The sequence below is a fragment of the Rattus norvegicus genome, chromosome 12, assembly GCF_036323735.1.
Source record: "Rattus norvegicus strain BN/NHsdMcwi chromosome 12, GRCr8, whole genome shotgun sequence".
NCBI classification, from domain to species: domain Eukaryota; kingdom Metazoa; phylum Chordata; class Mammalia; order Rodentia; family Muridae; genus Rattus; species Rattus norvegicus.
The window spans coordinates 14,911,701-14,929,245 of record NC_086030.1 but is presented as its reverse complement, the minus strand read 5'-3'; the positions used below and the strand labels follow the sequence as shown (position 1 = coordinate 14,929,245).

Genomic DNA, 17,545 nt, shown 5'->3' with positions numbered 1-17,545 from the left:
TGCATGTGCAGGCTTCCACGGACAGCCCATCCCTCAGAGCTGGAGGTCCAGGTGGCCTTGTAAGCCACCCATTTTGGGTACTAAAACTGAACACTGGTCCTCTGATAGAGCAGGAACTGCTCTCACCTGGAGCCCCCTCCCCAGCCTTGAAATACTATTTTTTTTTTCCTTTTTTTTTTCTGGAGCTGGGGACCGAACCCAGGGCCTTGCGCTTGCTAGGCAAGCGCTCTACTACTGAGCTAAATCCCCAACCCCTGAAATACTATTTTCAGTGACTATTTTGTGACATTTAACATTATTCAATTTTTATCCCCCCATTTATTTATTAATTTATGTTTGTTTTTTTGTTTGTTAGTTTGTTTTTTGAGACAGGGTTTCTCTGTGTAGTCCTTGGCTGTCCTGGAGCGTGTACTGGATACCGGGCTGGCCTCTGCCTCCTGTGAACCACTATGCCTCGGTCTAGATTTTTTCCTTAATGGCCATTGGTGATTATTTTCTTTATGTGGTTCAAGTTATTTAATTAACTGGGTTTGCACCAACAGTTGCTGAGTCAAAGTATAGTTTCAGGCTTCACATGGGTGTTGCCAGGCTGCTTTCTGGAAAGGCTCGTTGGTTTGTTTCCCTTGGGAGGATAAGGATCTCTCCTCGTGGGCCATATCCAGCATTCTGTGTTTGTTAGTTTTATTTTTAAGGATCTGTGTGTGTGGGCCTTGTCTGCATGTGTATTATGTTGTACGACTGTCATCTGAGGTCAGATAAGGATGCTGGGTCTTCCAGAACTGGAGCTGTGAACTACCTGATGTGTGGGTGCTGGGGACCCGTCTGGTTCCTCTCCAAGCACAGCCAATGCGCTCACCTGCTGAGCCATCTCCACCTCAGTTCTCTTTTCTGGCGAGCATATAATGGCCCTTCCTTAACCTTCATCCTTTGGCAGCTTCTGTTCCAGTGTCTGTCTGTCTGTCTTTCTTTTCCCCCATTTTTTAGATCCATTGCTCACCTTGCCTGATGGTTCCTTACTTTATAATAATATTTGAAAAAGTGTTTGGGGGCGGGGAGGGGAGGGGCATGAGTGTCCTGAGCACGAGTGGAGCTCAGAGGACAGCGCTAACTGGCCTGAGTAGGGGTCGGTGAGGTTACCATCTTCTTTACCAGCTGAGTCACCACTGTGTGTTCTTACAATGAAGTGTTTTTGTTTTTGGTTATTTTTTAGATCCATCACTTTTTGGATTTCGTAAAACAGATTTACAAGGAGCTTCCAAAAGTAGTGGTATGTTTTTGTTACGCGTGAATTTACTGCTTACATTCGTTTGTTTATCACCTGTCCTGAAGGGAACTTGAGGCAGCAGAGATGCCTGGGGTGGTTTAGGACGAGGAGTACTGAGCACCGTGAGACGTACTGTTTGTCATTCCTGTGTTCTCTCTGTGTAGAACCGCTACTTCGAGAACCCCCAGGGGATCCCTGAGAACACGGTGCCTCCCCCTGAAATGGTTGGTATGATCACCACAGTTGCTGTGAAAGTCAATCCTGAGAGGGAGGACAGCGAGACACGGACGGTGGGTGACGGCTCTCAAGTTTTCCGTTCCTCTCTCCCTAAATCTGTGGCCCCTCGTAATGCTGGAGGGGAGAATGAGGTGACTTAGACCATTTGGGTTTCTCTTGTCTCTCTCCTTTACCTGGAGGCATAAGCCTTGTCCTGCCCCAGGCACAAATGGTCCTGGCCATGAGGAAACCTGGGGCCTCCTGCTGGCAAAAGCAGCAGGCCAGGCATGGGGGCAGAGAGGCTCTGATCTGCCAGAGCTATCGGGAAAATTGAAGTTCCCTGGCCCAGAGCACACCCAGATGGTGCTCCAGCCCCACTCTGGTTTCCAGACTCTGTAAAAGTTCATAAAGTTTCTCCCTGATCTCGTTTGTCCTGTTTTTAATCTGAAAATCTGTGACTTAGACTTCTAAAGGTAATTCAAGTGTTGCCTGTCACGTAGGGGACATGTGGTGACCTTTCTCCATAAATCACTCCTAGGACTGAAGTAAGCAAAGAGTGTGTATCTGGGGTTAGAGGCATGTGTCTGCTGAAGGATGCTTGCCCACATGCAGGAAGGCCTAGGGAGCTGTCCTAAGCTTGCCTCTAATCCCAGCACTAGGGAGGTGTGAGATCAGTTTAAGGCTAGCCTTAGCTACGTAGCAAGTTGGATGCCAGCTTGGGCCACATGGGACCCTGTTTCCAGCCTAAAAAACAGCATTTTAGCAGTCGTGCTTGTTTGAGACAGGGCTTCAGCCTGTGCTGGGGAGAACCCATCTGGGTTTTAGGCACAGCGGGCGTCCTTTGCGTTCTTCTGTGAACATGGCTCTTGCGTCTGCTCTCTGGTCGTTTGCCCCTGCCCTTTTCCTGTCCTGACAGTCTGTAGTGAGCTCAGTCAGCTCTCCTGGACTTACTGTAAGCACTTTTCCTGCATATAAATATTATTAAACCCCTGAGCTAAATTGGGTCCTGTTTAGTCAGATAGTGGCTTAAAACGCTGGGTGGGTTGCCAGGCTGGCTGGGACACACCTTTATTCCTAGCATTTCTGAGGACATGCAGGTGGATTTCTGAGTTTTAGGCCAGCCTGGGTCTTCAAACAAAACAAAACAAAACACCTTAAATGTCTTGGTACATGACTGAGGCAGGAGGATTGCTGTGAGATACAAATTTACCTTGGCTAAATAGTGAATTCAAGGCCAGCCTAGGTTACACAGTATGACTTTGTATAACCAGACAATTGGGCCTGGTGGTGCATGCCCATAATCCCAGCATTTGGGATGCAGAGGCAGGAGGACCACTCTTAAGCTTGAGGTCAGCCAAGGTTGTATAGGGAGACCTTGTTACCAGACCAGGCTGCCTACCCTCACAGAAACACCCACACCCTAGATTTCTTAGGTGATGCTGATATTTGGGTTTGCCCAAGGTTCTGCCTTCTTTGGGGTAGCACTTCTGTGTTAGTTTGGCCCTCCACAGATGCTCGCAAGGAGTGTCAGTGTCTGCTCACTCTGGTGCTTAATGGGATTGGCTGGGAACTTGTAGGTGCCGCACAGCTGATGGCTGCCTCTCCTCTCTGTGTCTCACAGCACTCCATCATCCCTCGAGGGTCGCTCTCACTGAAAGTCCTGGCCGAGCTCCCCATCATTGTTGTGCTAATGTACCAGGTATGTGTGCACCACTTGGTAATGTACCAGGTATGTGTGCACCATGCAGTAATTTTTGTTTCTTTTTTTTTTTTCTTTTCTTTTTTTTTTTTCCTTCGGAGCTGGGGACCGAACCCAGGGCCTTGCGGTTGCTAGGCAAGCGCTCTACCACTGAGCTAAATCCCCAGCCCCGTAATTTTTGTTTCTTGATGTGAGTGTTCACGACTGGTTTCCGTCAGCAAGTACGATGTCCACAAACCCCACGCGCTCTTCATTCTGCTGTCTGTGGGACGCCCAACTGTCCTGTGGTAGATGAATGTGAAACACTAAACTCTGCTGTTCTCCCCACCCCCTCCCAGCTGTACAAACTGAACATCCACAACGTTGTTGCCGAGTTCGTGCCCTTGATCATGAACACGATCGCAATTCAGGTATCCGCGCAGGCCAGGTAAGCATCCCTCGGACGGAAACCGAGCTGATGGCACGGCACTTTTTCCAAATAGTAACTGATTGCTGCTCCCATTCTTGAGATGTGAGAATTGTAGAATTGCACAGCATATGCGTTTTGACTTAAGAACTCCTGGTAATGGTGGCTGTGATCATTCTAGCTCCTTCTTACATTTACCATTCTGTGTGCCTGTGGCTGTGCACGCGCATGCCACAGCGTGGGCTGTGGACTCTCCTGCCAGCATGTGGGTCCCAGGGACTGAACTCAGGTGCTCAGTCTTGGTGGCAGGCACCTTTACCTGCTGAGCTGTGCGTGCCTTGGGCCTCTTAACTCCTCAGGTGAAAGGATGCTGTAGAAGTTGCTTTCTCCCATCTTGAAGCCCCCCAGGGTCACTAGGCATTACTTGTCCTGGCTATTTTTTGTTTTGTTATGTTTTGTTTTGTTTTTGAGGAAACTGGCTGTGCACTTCACCTCCAGGGCTGGGGAGTAACAGGGCAACTAGATCCACCCTTGTCTTAAACTGAATAGCTTTAAGGATACCGTCTCTTGACATGCAGCCCCTCTGGCTGTGAGGTTCTTGAGCATCTGAGGAGTGGCCCTCTGCAGCCATTAACAGAGCTTGTATCAAAGCACTCAGGTGCTCTGAGGAACGCAGGTTGTGCAGCAGGGGTGCTAGGGAGGGAATTCACACTAGGAATGCTGGGGTGGGGTTTGAGCTAGCTTTTTAGAATTTCTATGCTATATGATCCTATCTCATCTTTAAAAATTATGTGTATATGGGCATGTCTATGTGTGGGTACGTGCACTTGGTACAGTGGCCTCAGAGGCCAGGAGAGGCGCCGGATTTCCTAGGACCTGGAGTTTCAGGAGATTGTGAGCTGTCAGCATAGATGCTAGGAAGTGAACAGCACTGTAAAAGCAAGTGCTCTTACCACGTGTTCTCAGCTCCCCTCTGACGTGCTCATAAGCAGATGCATGTATGTTGCGTGTGCTTCTGTTGTGTGTGGAGATGAGGCAACTTCAAGGCTTAGTAGTTGCTGTAGGTATTTAATCCCCAGCCATGAAAAGGACTAATATTGGACGCATATTCCATTCCTGCCCAGGCAACATAAGCTCTACAACAAGGAGTTGTATGCTGACTTCATTGCAGCTCAGATCAAAACACTGTCGTTTTTAGCCTACATCATCAGGATTTACCAGGTAAGCTCATTGGCTTGTTCGCTGTTTCACTTTCACGTATTTGTGTGTGCGTGTGTGCGTGCATGTGTGTGAGTATGTGGTGCATGTGTGTTAGAAGTGAAGGCACGGGGTTGGGGAGTTAGCTCAGTGGTAGAGCGCTTGCCTAGCAAGCGCAAGGCCCTGGGTTCGGTCCCCAGCTCCGAAAAATAGAAAAAAAAAAAAAAAAAAAAGAAGAAGTGAAGGCTCATGTGTGCAGGGAATCTTCCTCCTTTGCTCTTTGCCTTCTCTTTCTGAGGCAGGTCTCTTAAGTCAAACCCAGAGCTCATTGATCGGTTAGTCTTCTGCAGACTCTCTTTATGAGATGAAGTCTCACTGTGTGGTCCAGGCTGACCTTTGGCCCATGAGCTTCCAGAGTGCTGGCTCGTGGGCATTTGCCATCATGAGTGGAGTTTTTGGGCCTTGGTGTTTGAGTCAGGAAGAGGTTGTTTAGAGCTGCTCAGAAGTCACCATGCTCAGCTCACGTTAGTGGGGCGACTAAGTAGAGGGAGGGAGGGAGGGAGGGAGGGAGGGAGGGAGGGAGGGAGGGAGGGTGGATGGATGGATGGATGGATGGATGGGTTTGTTTGTTTGTTTGTTTGTTTGTTTGTTTTTGAGACAAGCTGTTACTGTGTAGCCATGGCTGGCCTGGAACTTGCTAGGTAGACCAGGATGCTTCCTGCCTCTGCCTCCTGAGTGATGGATTTAAAGGTGTAAGCTATTATGCCTGGCATTTACTTATTTTAAAAAGGTGTGTAGAGGTGTGTGTGTGTGTGTGTGTGTGTGTGTGTGTGTGTGTGTGTGTGTGTATACCTGCGCACTTGTGCATGTGAACGAACACTTGCCTATGGAAGCCAGAAAAGGGCATTGGATCTTATGGATCTGGAGTTACAGGTGGTTGTGAACCACCTGTCATGGGCACTGGAAGGTGAAGGACAGGGTGGGGGTCCCCTCTGGAAGAGCAACAAGTACCCTTAACCACCAAGCTGTCTCTTTAAAGGTATGTGAGCCCTGTCACTGTCTCAGATATACCAGAAGAAGGCATGAGCTCTCATTACAGATGGTTGTGAGCCACCATGTGGGTGCTGGGAATTGAACTCAGGACCTCTGGAAGGGCAGTCGGTATTCTTAACCACTGAGCCATCTCTCCAGCCCCAACCAAGCTGTCTTTCTAGCACTGAATATTTTTTTTACTTTCTTTCTTTTTTTTTTTTTTCTTTCGGAGCTGGGGACCGAACCCAGGGCCTTGCGTTTGCTAGGCAAGCGCTCTACCACTGAGCTAAATCCCCAACCCCTGAATATTTTTTTTAAACAGGCGCTTTAAGCATTTATTTTCTTTCTTCCAAGGAGGTAATGCAAATTCAGTGTTGAAATTTGTAAAGCAATAGAACAATAAGAGTGTCGTGCCCACACTTAGTCTACGTGGGAGGCCATCTGTCCCTGTGGGCACACTTCCCTTTCAGAATGACTGCTGCATGACTGCACACGCACGTACACACTAAAACCTTTCTGGCGGTGCTCACTTAGGCTCGGTGCTGCATAAAGAGCTTGGGTGTCTCTGCAGCCTCTCAGACACAGTGTGACTGTGGTCTTCCTTGCTGTGACAGGAGCTGGTGACAAAGTATTCTCAGCAGATGGTGAAAGGCATGCTACAGCTGCTTTCCAACTGTCCAGCGGAGACCGCACACCTCCGGAAGGAGCTTCTCATCGCTGCCAAGCACATCCTCACCACGGAGCTAAGAAACCGTAAGGCCGCCTTTTCTCCCAAGGCCTGTGTAGCCTGGGCCATCTTTGGAGCAAGGCTTGCTGACTTCCTAGAATTTCTACAGGGTCTTAGCATGTCTGGTCCTTCATTATTGCAGCCTTGGGTCTTCAATTTTTAATTTTCATTTGTTTGCTCGCTCGTGTATGGATGTGTGTGTTTTACTTGTGTCTTTGTACAACTGTGCACCACACATGTGCCTTTTGTCTGCAGAGACCAGAAGAGGGTGTCAGATCCCCGAGACTGGAGTTTGAGACACTTCAGAGCTGTCATGTGGGTGTTGGGAATCGAACTAAGTCTTTACTGAGCCAACTCTCTAGCCCACTTATGTTTTCAAGACAGGTTTTCTCTGTGTAGCCCTGGTTGTTCTGGAGCCATCTGTAGACCAGGCTGGCTCAAACTCTGAGATCTGCCTTCTGAGTGCTAAGATACTAAAGGTGTGGGCCATCATACCCCGCCAGCCCTCTTTGAAGACATATTTTTATTAATTGTCTGTGCGTGTGCTGGGGTGAGGGTTTGCACACGAGTTCAGGTGCCCGCAGGAGGCCAGAGGCCTGAGATGTACTTGACTTTAGAACTAAGCTGGCTGTATGTCAGGTTTGTTCCAGAATCTAACTGTCCCGTGGGCTTGTCATCCATATCCAAGAGGTCAGTTCTCTTCTGCCTTTGGTACGATTGTGCCATCTCTCTAGTCAGTCTTGGTCAGTTCTCTAACACTGAACATTACCCGGACTGTCTTCGTGGGCAGGCGGCTTGTGTGGCCCAGTAGAAGCAGCATCTCACCTCACAGGGTCTTTGCTGTCTTTTCTCTGCCCTGAGCACTGGGGAAGGCTTGTGAGGTCTTTAATGTTCTTCTGTTTCCTAGAGTTCATCCCCTGCATGGACAAGCTGTTTGATGAATCTATCCTGATAGGCTCTGGGTACACGGCTCGGGAGACGCTCAGGTACAGCCTTGCTAGACGGACACAGGCCTGCTTGGTGCGATTGCTAGGGACTGGATCACCTGTACTAGGACTCTAATTAAGTGCAGGTCTGCTGGGCTCTCCTCACTTCCTGGATTTAGAATGGCCAGTAAGTTTGAAAGTCCTTAGGTTGCTTTAATAAAAAAAGAACAAATTTTTAACATTTTTGGAATTTTTTGGTTAAGTGTGCTCATGCACTCCTGAAAAGGTATAGAGGTCAATGATCAGCCTGCACAATTTAATAACCCAGACAGTATTGTTTATGCATAGAGTGGTCATAACATATAGAACATTAATTAACCTATTAGCTAACATGTGAGGTAGTCTCACTAGGTAGCTGTGGGTGACCTGGAACTCACAGATCCACCTGCCTCTGCCTCCTATGTGTTGCACTGCCATGCATGGTACATTGTAAATTTTGAGTAGCAAACACCATTTAGCGTGTGAACAAGCTGATGATCATTTGTGCTCTGGCTGGTGTTTCGGCTGGTGTTTGCTAGGTATTTTCCTGGTTAGTTTATTACTGTTGACTTGACATAATCTACAGCAAGGGTTCTTAACCCTGAAGGGGTCATGACCCACAGGTTGAGAACTTCTGCCTTAAAAGAAAATACTCTTGCCAAGAAGCTACTGTCAGTAGCTGATCTAGAAAGTCACCTGACAAGAAGGAAACTCAATGAAGAATTGTCGGATTGGCCTCTGGTCACATCTATAGGGTATATTCTTCATTGCTAATTAACAGGAGAGCCCAGCCCACTGTGGGTGGCACCATCCCTAGGTGGGCAGTCTTGGGCTGTGAGTGTGAGTCTGTAGGCAGGGTTCTCCCACTGTTACTGCTTCAAGCTCTCACTTGAATTCCTTCCCCAAGTTCCTGCAGTGATAGATTATGACCCCAGAGTGTAAGCCAAGTAGACCCTCCTTCAAGTTGCTTTTGGTCAGGGTTTTACCATGGCAGCAATAAAGCCAACTAGGGCAGGAACCTCAGTGGCATGCATGAAGGTCAGCTTTTCAGTGTGGACAACAGTAAGGAGTGAAGCATGCTAGGAAAGGCTGGGCCTTTCAGTTGAGCAGCTGGGAGAGGAACACGGGTGGGGTGGGGACTAAGGCCATCCTGGGTCTTACCTCTGTTAGCACTGCAGTTGCAGCAGTGGCTATGGGGAACACTGGTCGCATCTCCTCCGGCAGGCCACTCGCCTACAGCACCCTTGCCGACCTCGTGCATCACGTCCGTCAGCACCTGCCCCTCAGCGACCTTTCCCTTGCCGTCCAACTCTTTGCCAAGAACATCGATGATGAGTCCCTGCCCAGTAGCATCCAAACCATGTCCTGCAAGCTCCTGCTGAACCTGGTGGACTGCATCCGCTCCAAGAGTGAGCAGGAGAGCGGCAATGGCAGAGACGTCTTGATGCGGATGCTGGAGGTACTGACTGCCATGATTTATCCTAAAGCATTGTCAAATGGAGGCGAATGAGGAGGAGGCCAGATCAGTGTGGCTTTGGGAATTAGACCGAGTTGTTCAAAGCCTGTGCTTGGAAGTTGCTTGTCCCTCTATGTTTCTCTTTAGTCTGCCTGGCGGGGCTGCCCTGAGCGTCAGAGCAGCTTCGTAGGCTCTGTGTATTTGCCGGTGCTGACTAGAAGAGCTCCCTGCTGGGCAGCAGTAGTCAAGGCTTCTCTGGGAGACCCCAGTCAGTGTGGTGGGGAGTTCCGTGGCACTGGAGAGCCACTCTGAATCAAAGCTGCATCCTGCTCACCGAGCTCAGAAACCAGCAGCAGTTGACTGTGTATGCATGAGTGTGGGGCCACAAGGGCCATCCACCTTATGGTTTTGTTTTTACTTATGTTTATGTATATGTTGTGCATGTATGTTCATGTGTGCCAGGGGATTTAGCTCTCCCTAGAGCTGTTTGCAGGGAGCTGTGAGCCATTCCATGTGGGTACTGGGAATGGATTGTGGGTCGTCACCTGGAAGAGATAAGAACTCTTACTAGCTGAGCCATCTCTTCACATATTTTGTATTTTAAAGACATGATCTTTCTGGCCCTGTGGACTCTGGTGACCGGCCGGCCAGCCCCAGGGATCCCTGTCGGGTCTCCTTCCCCAGAACTAGGATGACAAACACACACATCCGTCCCTGGCTTTTCTGTATGGGTTCTGTGAACTGCACGCAGATCCTCTTGCTTGCACTTTACAGACCCAGCCTTTAGGCTTCAGGTGGTTTCAGATATTTGACTGTTAACTTTTGTCTCCTTTTTTGACTCCTAATTTCTTTTGCCATCAGGTTTTTGTCCTCAAGTTCCACACCATTGCCCGGTACCAGCTCTCCGCCATTTTTAAGAAATGCAAGCCTCAATCTGAGCTGGGAGCTGCAGAAGCTGCACTGCCTGGGGTGCCCACAGCCCCTGCTGCCCCTGGCCCAGCCCCTTCCCCAGCCCCTGTGCCTGCCCCCCCACCCCCTCCACCTCCAGCCCCAGCCCCAGCCACCCCAGTAACCCCCGCCCCCGTGCCCCCATTTGAGAAGCAAGGAGAAAAGGACAAGGAGGATAAGCAGACGTTTCAGGTCACAGATTGTCGGAGTCTGGTGAAAACCCTGGTCTGCGGGGTCAAGACCATCACGTGGGGCATAACGTCGTGTAAAGCTCCTGGTGGTAATTCTACTCTTACACTCTTCAGACTGACAGCACCTTTAGCTCTTGTATTTGCCAGGTTTTAATGTATTCTCTCTCTTCTAGAAGCTCAGTTTATTCCTAACAAGCAGCTGCAACCCAAAGAAACTCAGATTTATATCAAGCTTGTGAAGTACGCCATGCAGGCCTTGGACATTTATCAGGTATGACATGGCCGCCACAGTGGAGTCTGAAGACCTGTCCAACAGCGCTGGTGCATGCGCAGGGTTGAGTCTGTGTGCACGGCTTGGCTTCGTGCGAGCTAGTGCCTGCTCCCTTTCCTGATACTGTGGTCAGAGACTCCGACAGAAGCAGTGTAGCCAGCAAGTACTAAGTGGAGGGTGTCGTGTATGTACCTTTGCCTCTGAGCTGCTCTCCGGCCTCTAGGGTTACTTACTGGTTTTTTTCCCCCTTGTGTGAACACCTAGTGTTTTTCTTTTTCAAAATTGAGGCAAGAGCAGAGAAATTAAAGAAGGATAACCTTTGTTGAAGTCATTGACTTCGTTGAAGTATTTGACTTGTGATTTTGTAAAGAAATCCATGTTCAATAGAAGGTGTTCATTTCTAACCACCATGGGGGTTCCCCCTCCTAGGTCCAGATCGCAGGAAACGGACAAACATACATTCGAGTGGCCAACTGCCAGACGGTGAGGATGAAGGAAGAGAAGGAGGTGCTGGAGCACTTCGCGGGGGTCTTCACCATGATGAACCCACTAACGTTCAAGGAGATCTTCCAGACTACAGTCCCTTACATGGTAGAAAGGATCTCAAAAAACTACGCTCTTCAGGTATAAAACCTTCACATTTAAAGCGCATGTGCGTGTGGTCACAGGCCAGTTTGTAGGAGTTCTCTCTTCCACATAGTTCAATCCAAAGCTTAGGGATTGAACTCTGGTCTTTGGGCTTGGTCGTAGGTGCCTTTACGTGTCTTGTGTAGGGGAATTTTGGGCAGTGTTTGAGAAGACTTTCAACCCTTCTGGTGCCTTGGGTTAGTTCAAGAGTAGAGCTGATGAGTGTTAAATGCAGGCTGTCAGTTGGTGGTGGTGAGCAGGGATGGCAGGTCAAATGCCTGTGCTCGCGTAGGAGGCACACACGCGCGCGCGCACACGCACACGCAACGCTCACACACACACGCATACACACAGAGCTGGTTTGATGCAGGGGGTGATTGTTTTCTCAGCATGTCTGTGACCAGTGAGTTTTGTTTGAGAAACTCATTCCTTGGCCTTTCATAGCTGCCTTGAGGAAGGGGAATGTTTCTGTCATGGGTATTTCTTTCAAAGCATTTCTCCCCTACTCCCATGCCCCACTTCTGGAAGCTGAGGACCAGGAAGCCTCCTGTTTTCTCTGCCCTGGAGCAGAATCTCCAACCCATTCTGCCATTTCTTGTTTTGACAGATTGTTGCCAACTCCTTCTTGGCAAATCCTACTACTTCTGCCCTGTTCGCTACAATCCTGGTGGAGTACCTTCTGGAGCGACTGCCAGAAATGGGCTCCAATGTGGAGCTATCCAACTTGTACCTCAAACTGTTCAAGTTGGTCTTCGGCTCAGTGTCCCTGTTTGCAGCTGAGAATGAGCAGATGCTGAAGGTAGCATGCGGCCTGCGCTGAGGGCCCCGGGGCTCAGGGGCTTCCGTTGCTGCTCATGCTTCCTTTTTTTTTGACAAATTACAGTGGCTCTGTTTTACGTGTGTATAATACTTTACGTTTGCTATGCCACAAATAAGGGCCACATGCAACACTAGTTCAGATGTTACTCTACCAGGTGACAGTAGAAAACTCAGAATTAAGGCCTAGTATGCTAGCAGGTAAGCCTACCTTTTGGGAGGTGGGAGCTGTAGATCAAGGGAGCCTCAGCTGCTTAGAAAATTTGAGGCCAGCCTGGGCTACATGAGCCCCTATTTCAAATACCAAAAAAATTCAGGTAACTGCGTAGTAAGTGGGGACACATTAAGAGCACGTCTCGTAGATGTGTGGCAGAGACCCCTTTACACCCTTTTGTTTGCTGTGATGAAGTAACTGCTTCGTGCTGCTCGGTTGCAGGGGTGTGTGTGTGAGCCCAGACTAGAGGCCGTGGCAGCTCTTCCTGGGTGCTCAGTGGTCTGTCTGCCTTCCCTCTTCCCAGCCTCACCTGCACAAGATCGTGAACAGCTCCATGGAACTGGCGCAGACCGCCAAGGAGCCTTACAACTACTTCCTCCTGCTCCGGGCTCTCTTCCGCTCCATAGGAGGCGGCAGCCATGACCTCCTGTATCAGGAGTTTCTGCCTCTCCTTCCAAATCTCCTCCAAGGTAAGAGCAGTGTTCCATGCATCTGTCTGTCTGTCTGACTGCTGGACCTGTCCTTTCTGCCTGGCAGGAATCATGGGAGGTGGGTAGGTGCTGGGGACACCTCCCCCTTCCCCCCGTTAGAAAATAATATTCTGTTATCAAACAATGCAGAGCTTCTCCTGTAACAGTCCTGTTTGTGTTTATAGCATTGTCACCTCCATACACATGGTGTGCATTTCCCACAGGGCCTTGGGTGGCCCTTGCCGGGGACTCAGTCTCGTGTCTAGTCCTCATCCTTGTCTTACTTAAATGTGCTTAGGCAGATTTCCTCTCTGCTCTTTTCTCTTTGCCTTGCTTTGTGTAACTGGAACTGAGACACATCACAGAAAGTACCCTTAAACAAGCATAGGGTAACTATAGGAACTACCTACCCCAGCCTGTGTTGTCACTGGAAAGGATGGTGAATGCAGTGAGTAGGTTGAGCAGTGGGGAACAGTGGCCTGTGGCTTGTACAGGTGATGTTGCTTGCCTTAGGGAGGTGACGTGCCCTCCACCCCCATTTCCAGGACTGAACATGTTGCAGAGCGGCCTGCATAAGCAGCACATGAAGGACCTCTTTGTAGAGCTGTGTCTCACGGTACCAGTGCGGCTGAGCTCTCTCCTGCCCTATCTGCCCATGTTGATGGATCCCTTGGTGTCTGCCCTCAATGGGTCTCAGACATTGGTCAGCCAAGGCCTGAGGACCTTGGAGTTGTGTGTGGACAACCTGCAACCAGATTTCCTCTATGACCACATTCAGCCTGTGCGTGCAGAGCTCATGCAGGTAAGTGCACTGTCACCTCCTCACCAGCAGAGGGCACCAGCTCCACATGACTCTAGTTTGTCGTAAGGAGTCACTGAGCTCAGTCTGGCAGACTCAGTCATGCTTGCTTACTGAGCCTGGGATGTGTTACACACATTTCGAGCTAGTGGGTGGTGAGCGGCTGTGTGGCAGTGTTGCCTCTCAGTTTAGGAGAACTTTCCCAAGCATCAGAGTCCCTAAGCCAGTGTGAAGGCAGATGGCATGGAGCTGCATAGACTCGCAGGAAGAGCTTTCCTGTACCCACAGAGGCTTTGCGGTACTATAGTGAAGAATCACCTCTGCGGGGAAGCAGATGGCTACCTTGCCTGCGCCAACTTACCCCAGGAGGGAAAGATCAGATAATCAAAGGTTGTTTTGAAGTCTTCGGTTTTTATTACTAGAAGTCAGACGTGAGGTATCTTCGATTGCGCTGTGCTTTGTCTGTGCTGTGATCTCGATGGGATTGGGGATCACTGGGGGCTGGGCACTTGTTCTCCTCACTAGCATAGGGTCACAGCAGCCCTTTATGGTAGAGGCTCCAGGCTGGATTGGAGGGAAAGCACCTTGGCCCAGAAGGCAGGACTAACAGACCTTCTCTGTCTATCCTGGGCTTAGTCCTCCTTAGTTCCGGAGTACTGAGCCCGTGTGCTAGCATTGTTTTATTGGTGTGATGAAACTCTAAGGAGGGCTTCTAAAGATGGCACCGATGTGTGTGGAGGGCACTGTAGGGATGTCACAAGGTCTCAGGTAAGCATTTTGTCAGAGACCTGAGGCCTCTCTGTCCCTGGGGAAGGTTTACTGAGCAAGTCGCAGGAGGGATGTGGTCAGATCTGTGTTCAAGGACATTGCTTGGCCTTTGTGGCTCTTTTCTGTCTTTCTTTAACCTGGCTGTTAGGGACCCCTACCGTACCCTTACCTTCCATAAACGGAGACTTAAAATACATGAAATTATGTATGTGTCATGTTTCTAAGTTGAAGAAAAAAATGCAGGAATGCTTAGTAAGGCACCTCAGTCCACTTCACTCCTGAAAATTACAGCTATTCACTCCGAGTGTTGAAGCCTTTTACTTACTGATTTTTAAAGATTGACGTAACTCTTTGAGTATGAATGCTTGCACTTATGTATTTACGTCACATCTGTGCGGTGCGGAGGAGGCCAGAGGGGGACTGGAGTTAGAGTACTGAGCCACCGTGTGAGCTTTGAGAAAGAGCAGCCAATGCTCTTCCGCGGAGCCATCTCTCCAGCCCCAACCCTTTACTTTTTATTCTGTGCTACCTTTTATATAAAAGAGCTCCAAAATGTGTTTGTTTGCTTAGTAAAGACAGAACTTCGCTGGGGGAGGACAACCCAGGGGGAACCATGTTTGAGGAGCAGAAGCAGGAGGAAGAGTCCTCTCTAACAAATGGGAATCGTGGTCATGAGCTGTGTGAAGCGGCCGCCTCGCTTGCCTTCGGTGAAAGATGGCTGTCCCCTCTTAGGCTCTGTGGCGCACACTGCGCAACCCTGCAGATAGCATCTCCCACGTGGCCTACCGTGTGCTGGGGAAGTTCGGCGGCAGCAACCGGAAGATGTTGAAGGAGTCGCAGAGGCTGCACTATGTTGTGACTGAAGTTCAAGGCCCCAGCATTACTGTGGAGTTCTCTGACTGCAAAGCGTCTCTCCAGCTTCCAATGGAAAAGGTAAGGTGGGGAGCTACCAGGGAGGTGTTACTTTGCTCTAAGAGATTGATTTCAATATAAAATACACAGGTGAGCCAACTTTGAGGGAAGAACAGGACTACGGGGCAATCTGCTTGGTTGGGAAGGTGGCTTGCGTGATGCGTGTGGCCACTGGAAGGGTGTTATCCAGGAGCTTAAGACTCTTGAGAGCAGAGTCCTTCCTGAAGACCAGCTCACCTGAACTCATGCTCCGTTGTGATCTTGCTGGGCCTTATTCCCAGGACCATTGAGAACTCAAGTGATCTAGAGTTTTCTCTCATCCCTGGTGTCCAGGATCTAGCTTTCTCCCATTTTTTATTCTAACTCTCCTGTTCTCTCCCTGGCTCTTTGGCAACCAGTTAGTATTGTACCTCAACGTTTCTCTGTCCCTCTTTTTCTGGGTGCATATGTGTGCATGCAGATGTGTGGTGGATGACCTTCTCATGAGAGAAAAGTGAAAGCATCAGAAAGCCACCGTTCAGGTTTCGGGTTAAGGGAAGACTGTGTGTGCACCTAGCTCACGAGCCAGACTTGATGGATGTGTGATGCCTGCCACCTGGACCCTCTGGAGCTATAGACCCATCATTAAAAATGAAACCTTCCAGCTAGAGTTGCTGTGCACTCTTATTCTTACCTGGAGCCACACAACCCCTTCTTTCTTCACTGACTCTGTTTTCAGAACCTTGCTTGTCTGTTAGACTGAAGCCCTGCTTAGTTTCCTCAGGAAGCACTAAGTCGTGTGTGTGTCTGTGTGTATGTATATGCGTGTGTGTGTGTGCGCGCGCGCTCGAGCACTGTACATACTGTGTTTTTTGTCCTAGGCCATTGAGACCGCCCTGGATTGCTTGAAAAGTGCCAACACAGAGCCCTACTACCGGAGGCAGGCTTGGGAGGTGATCAGGTGCTTCCTGGTGGCCATGATGAGCCTGGAGGACAACAAGCACGCGCTCTACCAGCTGCTGGCACACCCTAAGTACATGCTTGGACTTTTCTCTGGGATTTGTGCAGCTCGCTGCAAAAAGTAGGAGCATAAGTGACTGCCCAGGAGTCTGTTAGGCGTGTGTCCTCTCAGATGGCCAGGGTAGTGTGTAACTTACGCAGAGATATACCATAAAGCCTCCTGAGCACTAGTTCTCAACCTCTGGGTCACTACTCTTGGGGGGCAACTGACTCTTCTACAGGGGTCGCTTAAGACCATTGGAAAACACAGATATTTACATTACGATTCATAACGTTATCAAAATCACAGTTATGAAGTAGCAGTAAAAACACTTTTAGGGTTGGGGGTCACCATAACACAAAGAACTGTATTAAAGAGTCGCAGCACGGGAAGGTTGGGAACCACTGTTGTAGAGAACATGGCCATGCATAGTAAGAATTGGGCTTGGATCCACTGCATAGTGTGTCTTGCCATCAAGAGTCTAGGATCGTGCTAGGACATTTGGCACAGCTTTTTAAATTGTCTTTTTGTGTTTAGAGAGAGGGTCTCCTGTAGCCCAGGCTGGCCCCAAACTCAGTATGTAGCTGAGGATTACTTGAATTCAGGGTCTTCCTGCCTCCAGCCCACAGATGCTAGGTGACAGTTTGTGCTGACAGAGCCATGTCTCAGCCTGTCACGACCCATGCCATTCCCACTTCATCTCATTGATTGAACTCTTACAATTTGGCTTTAGTTTGGAGACGTGTATCCCTGAAAGACCTGGAACTTGTTACATACACAAGGCTCACCTCAAATCCACAGATCCCACTTGTCTCTGCCTCCACAGTGCTGAGATTAAGTTGTGTTTGCCACTATTCACACACACACACACACACACACACACACACACACACACACACACACACGAATTTAAACTGTATTTTTAAAAAAGCTCAATATTTTTCCCTGCTTGTGTATGCATGTAACTGGCTGTCTTGTTTAGGGAGGCCAGAGGACTTTGGGGTCTAGGCTGGCAATCATCAAACCTGGGTAATCCTGCTGCATCACCCCTCCCACCTAGTGCTGCTGTTATAGGCACATGTGGGTCCATACCTAGCTTTGTGTGTGGGTTCTAGAGATTGGATATAACGTCCTCCTGTCTTTTATAACAGACGTTCTTAGCCACCGAGCCATCCTTCCAGCCACACATCCTTCTTTTAGTCCAGAATGTAAAGTTTGTTCCCTATACTCTTGGGAGACATTTTGCCCTGAGGTCTCTTTGCTGTCATCTTTAATGTGTGTCTGCAACCAGCCATTTCACAGGGTTTCTACTTCTTTTTTTTTTTCTTTTTTCTTTTTTTTTTGGAGCTGGGGACCAAACCCAGGGCCTTGCGCTTGCTAGGCAAGCGCTCTACCACTGAGCTAAATCCCCAACCCCAGGGTTTCTACTTCTGATGAGCCTTTCAGAAGCTTCCGCCTCCCTTTGATTCCCGTCCTGATCCTCACAAAGGGCCTCCCCGAGTTAAGCGTGGGCAGGCTCATCACAGAGCACACAGAGATGGGCCTGAGTGTGAGGCTCAGTCCTCAGAGGAGAGGGGCCTTGTGCACC

At 49.3% G+C, this 17,545-nt stretch overlaps 1 protein-coding gene across 21 annotated transcripts in view; it reads left to right on the top strand.

Moving 5' to 3' along the window:
• The window catches only part of Trrap (transformation/transcription domain-associated protein), an 89,687-nt gene that overhangs the window by 12,199 nt on the left and 59,943 nt on the right, over window positions 1–17,545 (top strand). For 19 of the 21 annotated variants that reach the window (XM_039089174.2, XM_063271132.1, XM_063271128.1 and 16 more), the window contains exons 7-22: window positions 1,211–1,267; window positions 1,429–1,554; window positions 3,102–3,179; window positions 3,518–3,606; window positions 4,710–4,806; window positions 6,429–6,567; window positions 7,449–7,527; window positions 8,731–8,965; window positions 9,824–10,190; window positions 10,275–10,372; window positions 10,802–10,996; window positions 11,607–11,798; window positions 12,334–12,499; window positions 13,045–13,301; window positions 14,799–14,999; window positions 15,839–15,990. In XM_039089174.2, coding sequence (XP_038945102.1) covers window positions 1,211–1,267; window positions 1,429–1,554; window positions 3,102–3,179; window positions 3,518–3,606; window positions 4,710–4,806; window positions 6,429–6,567; window positions 7,449–7,527; window positions 8,731–8,965; window positions 9,824–10,190; window positions 10,275–10,372; window positions 10,802–10,996; window positions 11,607–11,798; window positions 12,334–12,499; window positions 13,045–13,301; window positions 14,799–14,999; window positions 15,839–15,990 — 2,528 coding nt within the window. The remainder of the gene's footprint in view (window positions 1–1,210; window positions 1,268–1,428; window positions 1,555–3,101; window positions 3,180–3,517; window positions 3,607–4,709; window positions 4,807–6,428; window positions 6,568–7,448; window positions 7,528–8,730; window positions 8,966–9,823; window positions 10,191–10,274; window positions 10,373–10,801; window positions 10,997–11,606; window positions 11,799–12,333; window positions 12,500–13,044; window positions 13,302–14,798; window positions 15,000–15,838; window positions 15,991–17,545) is intronic. The other 2 variants (XM_039089172.2, XM_063271123.1) reach the window with 1 other exon arrangement.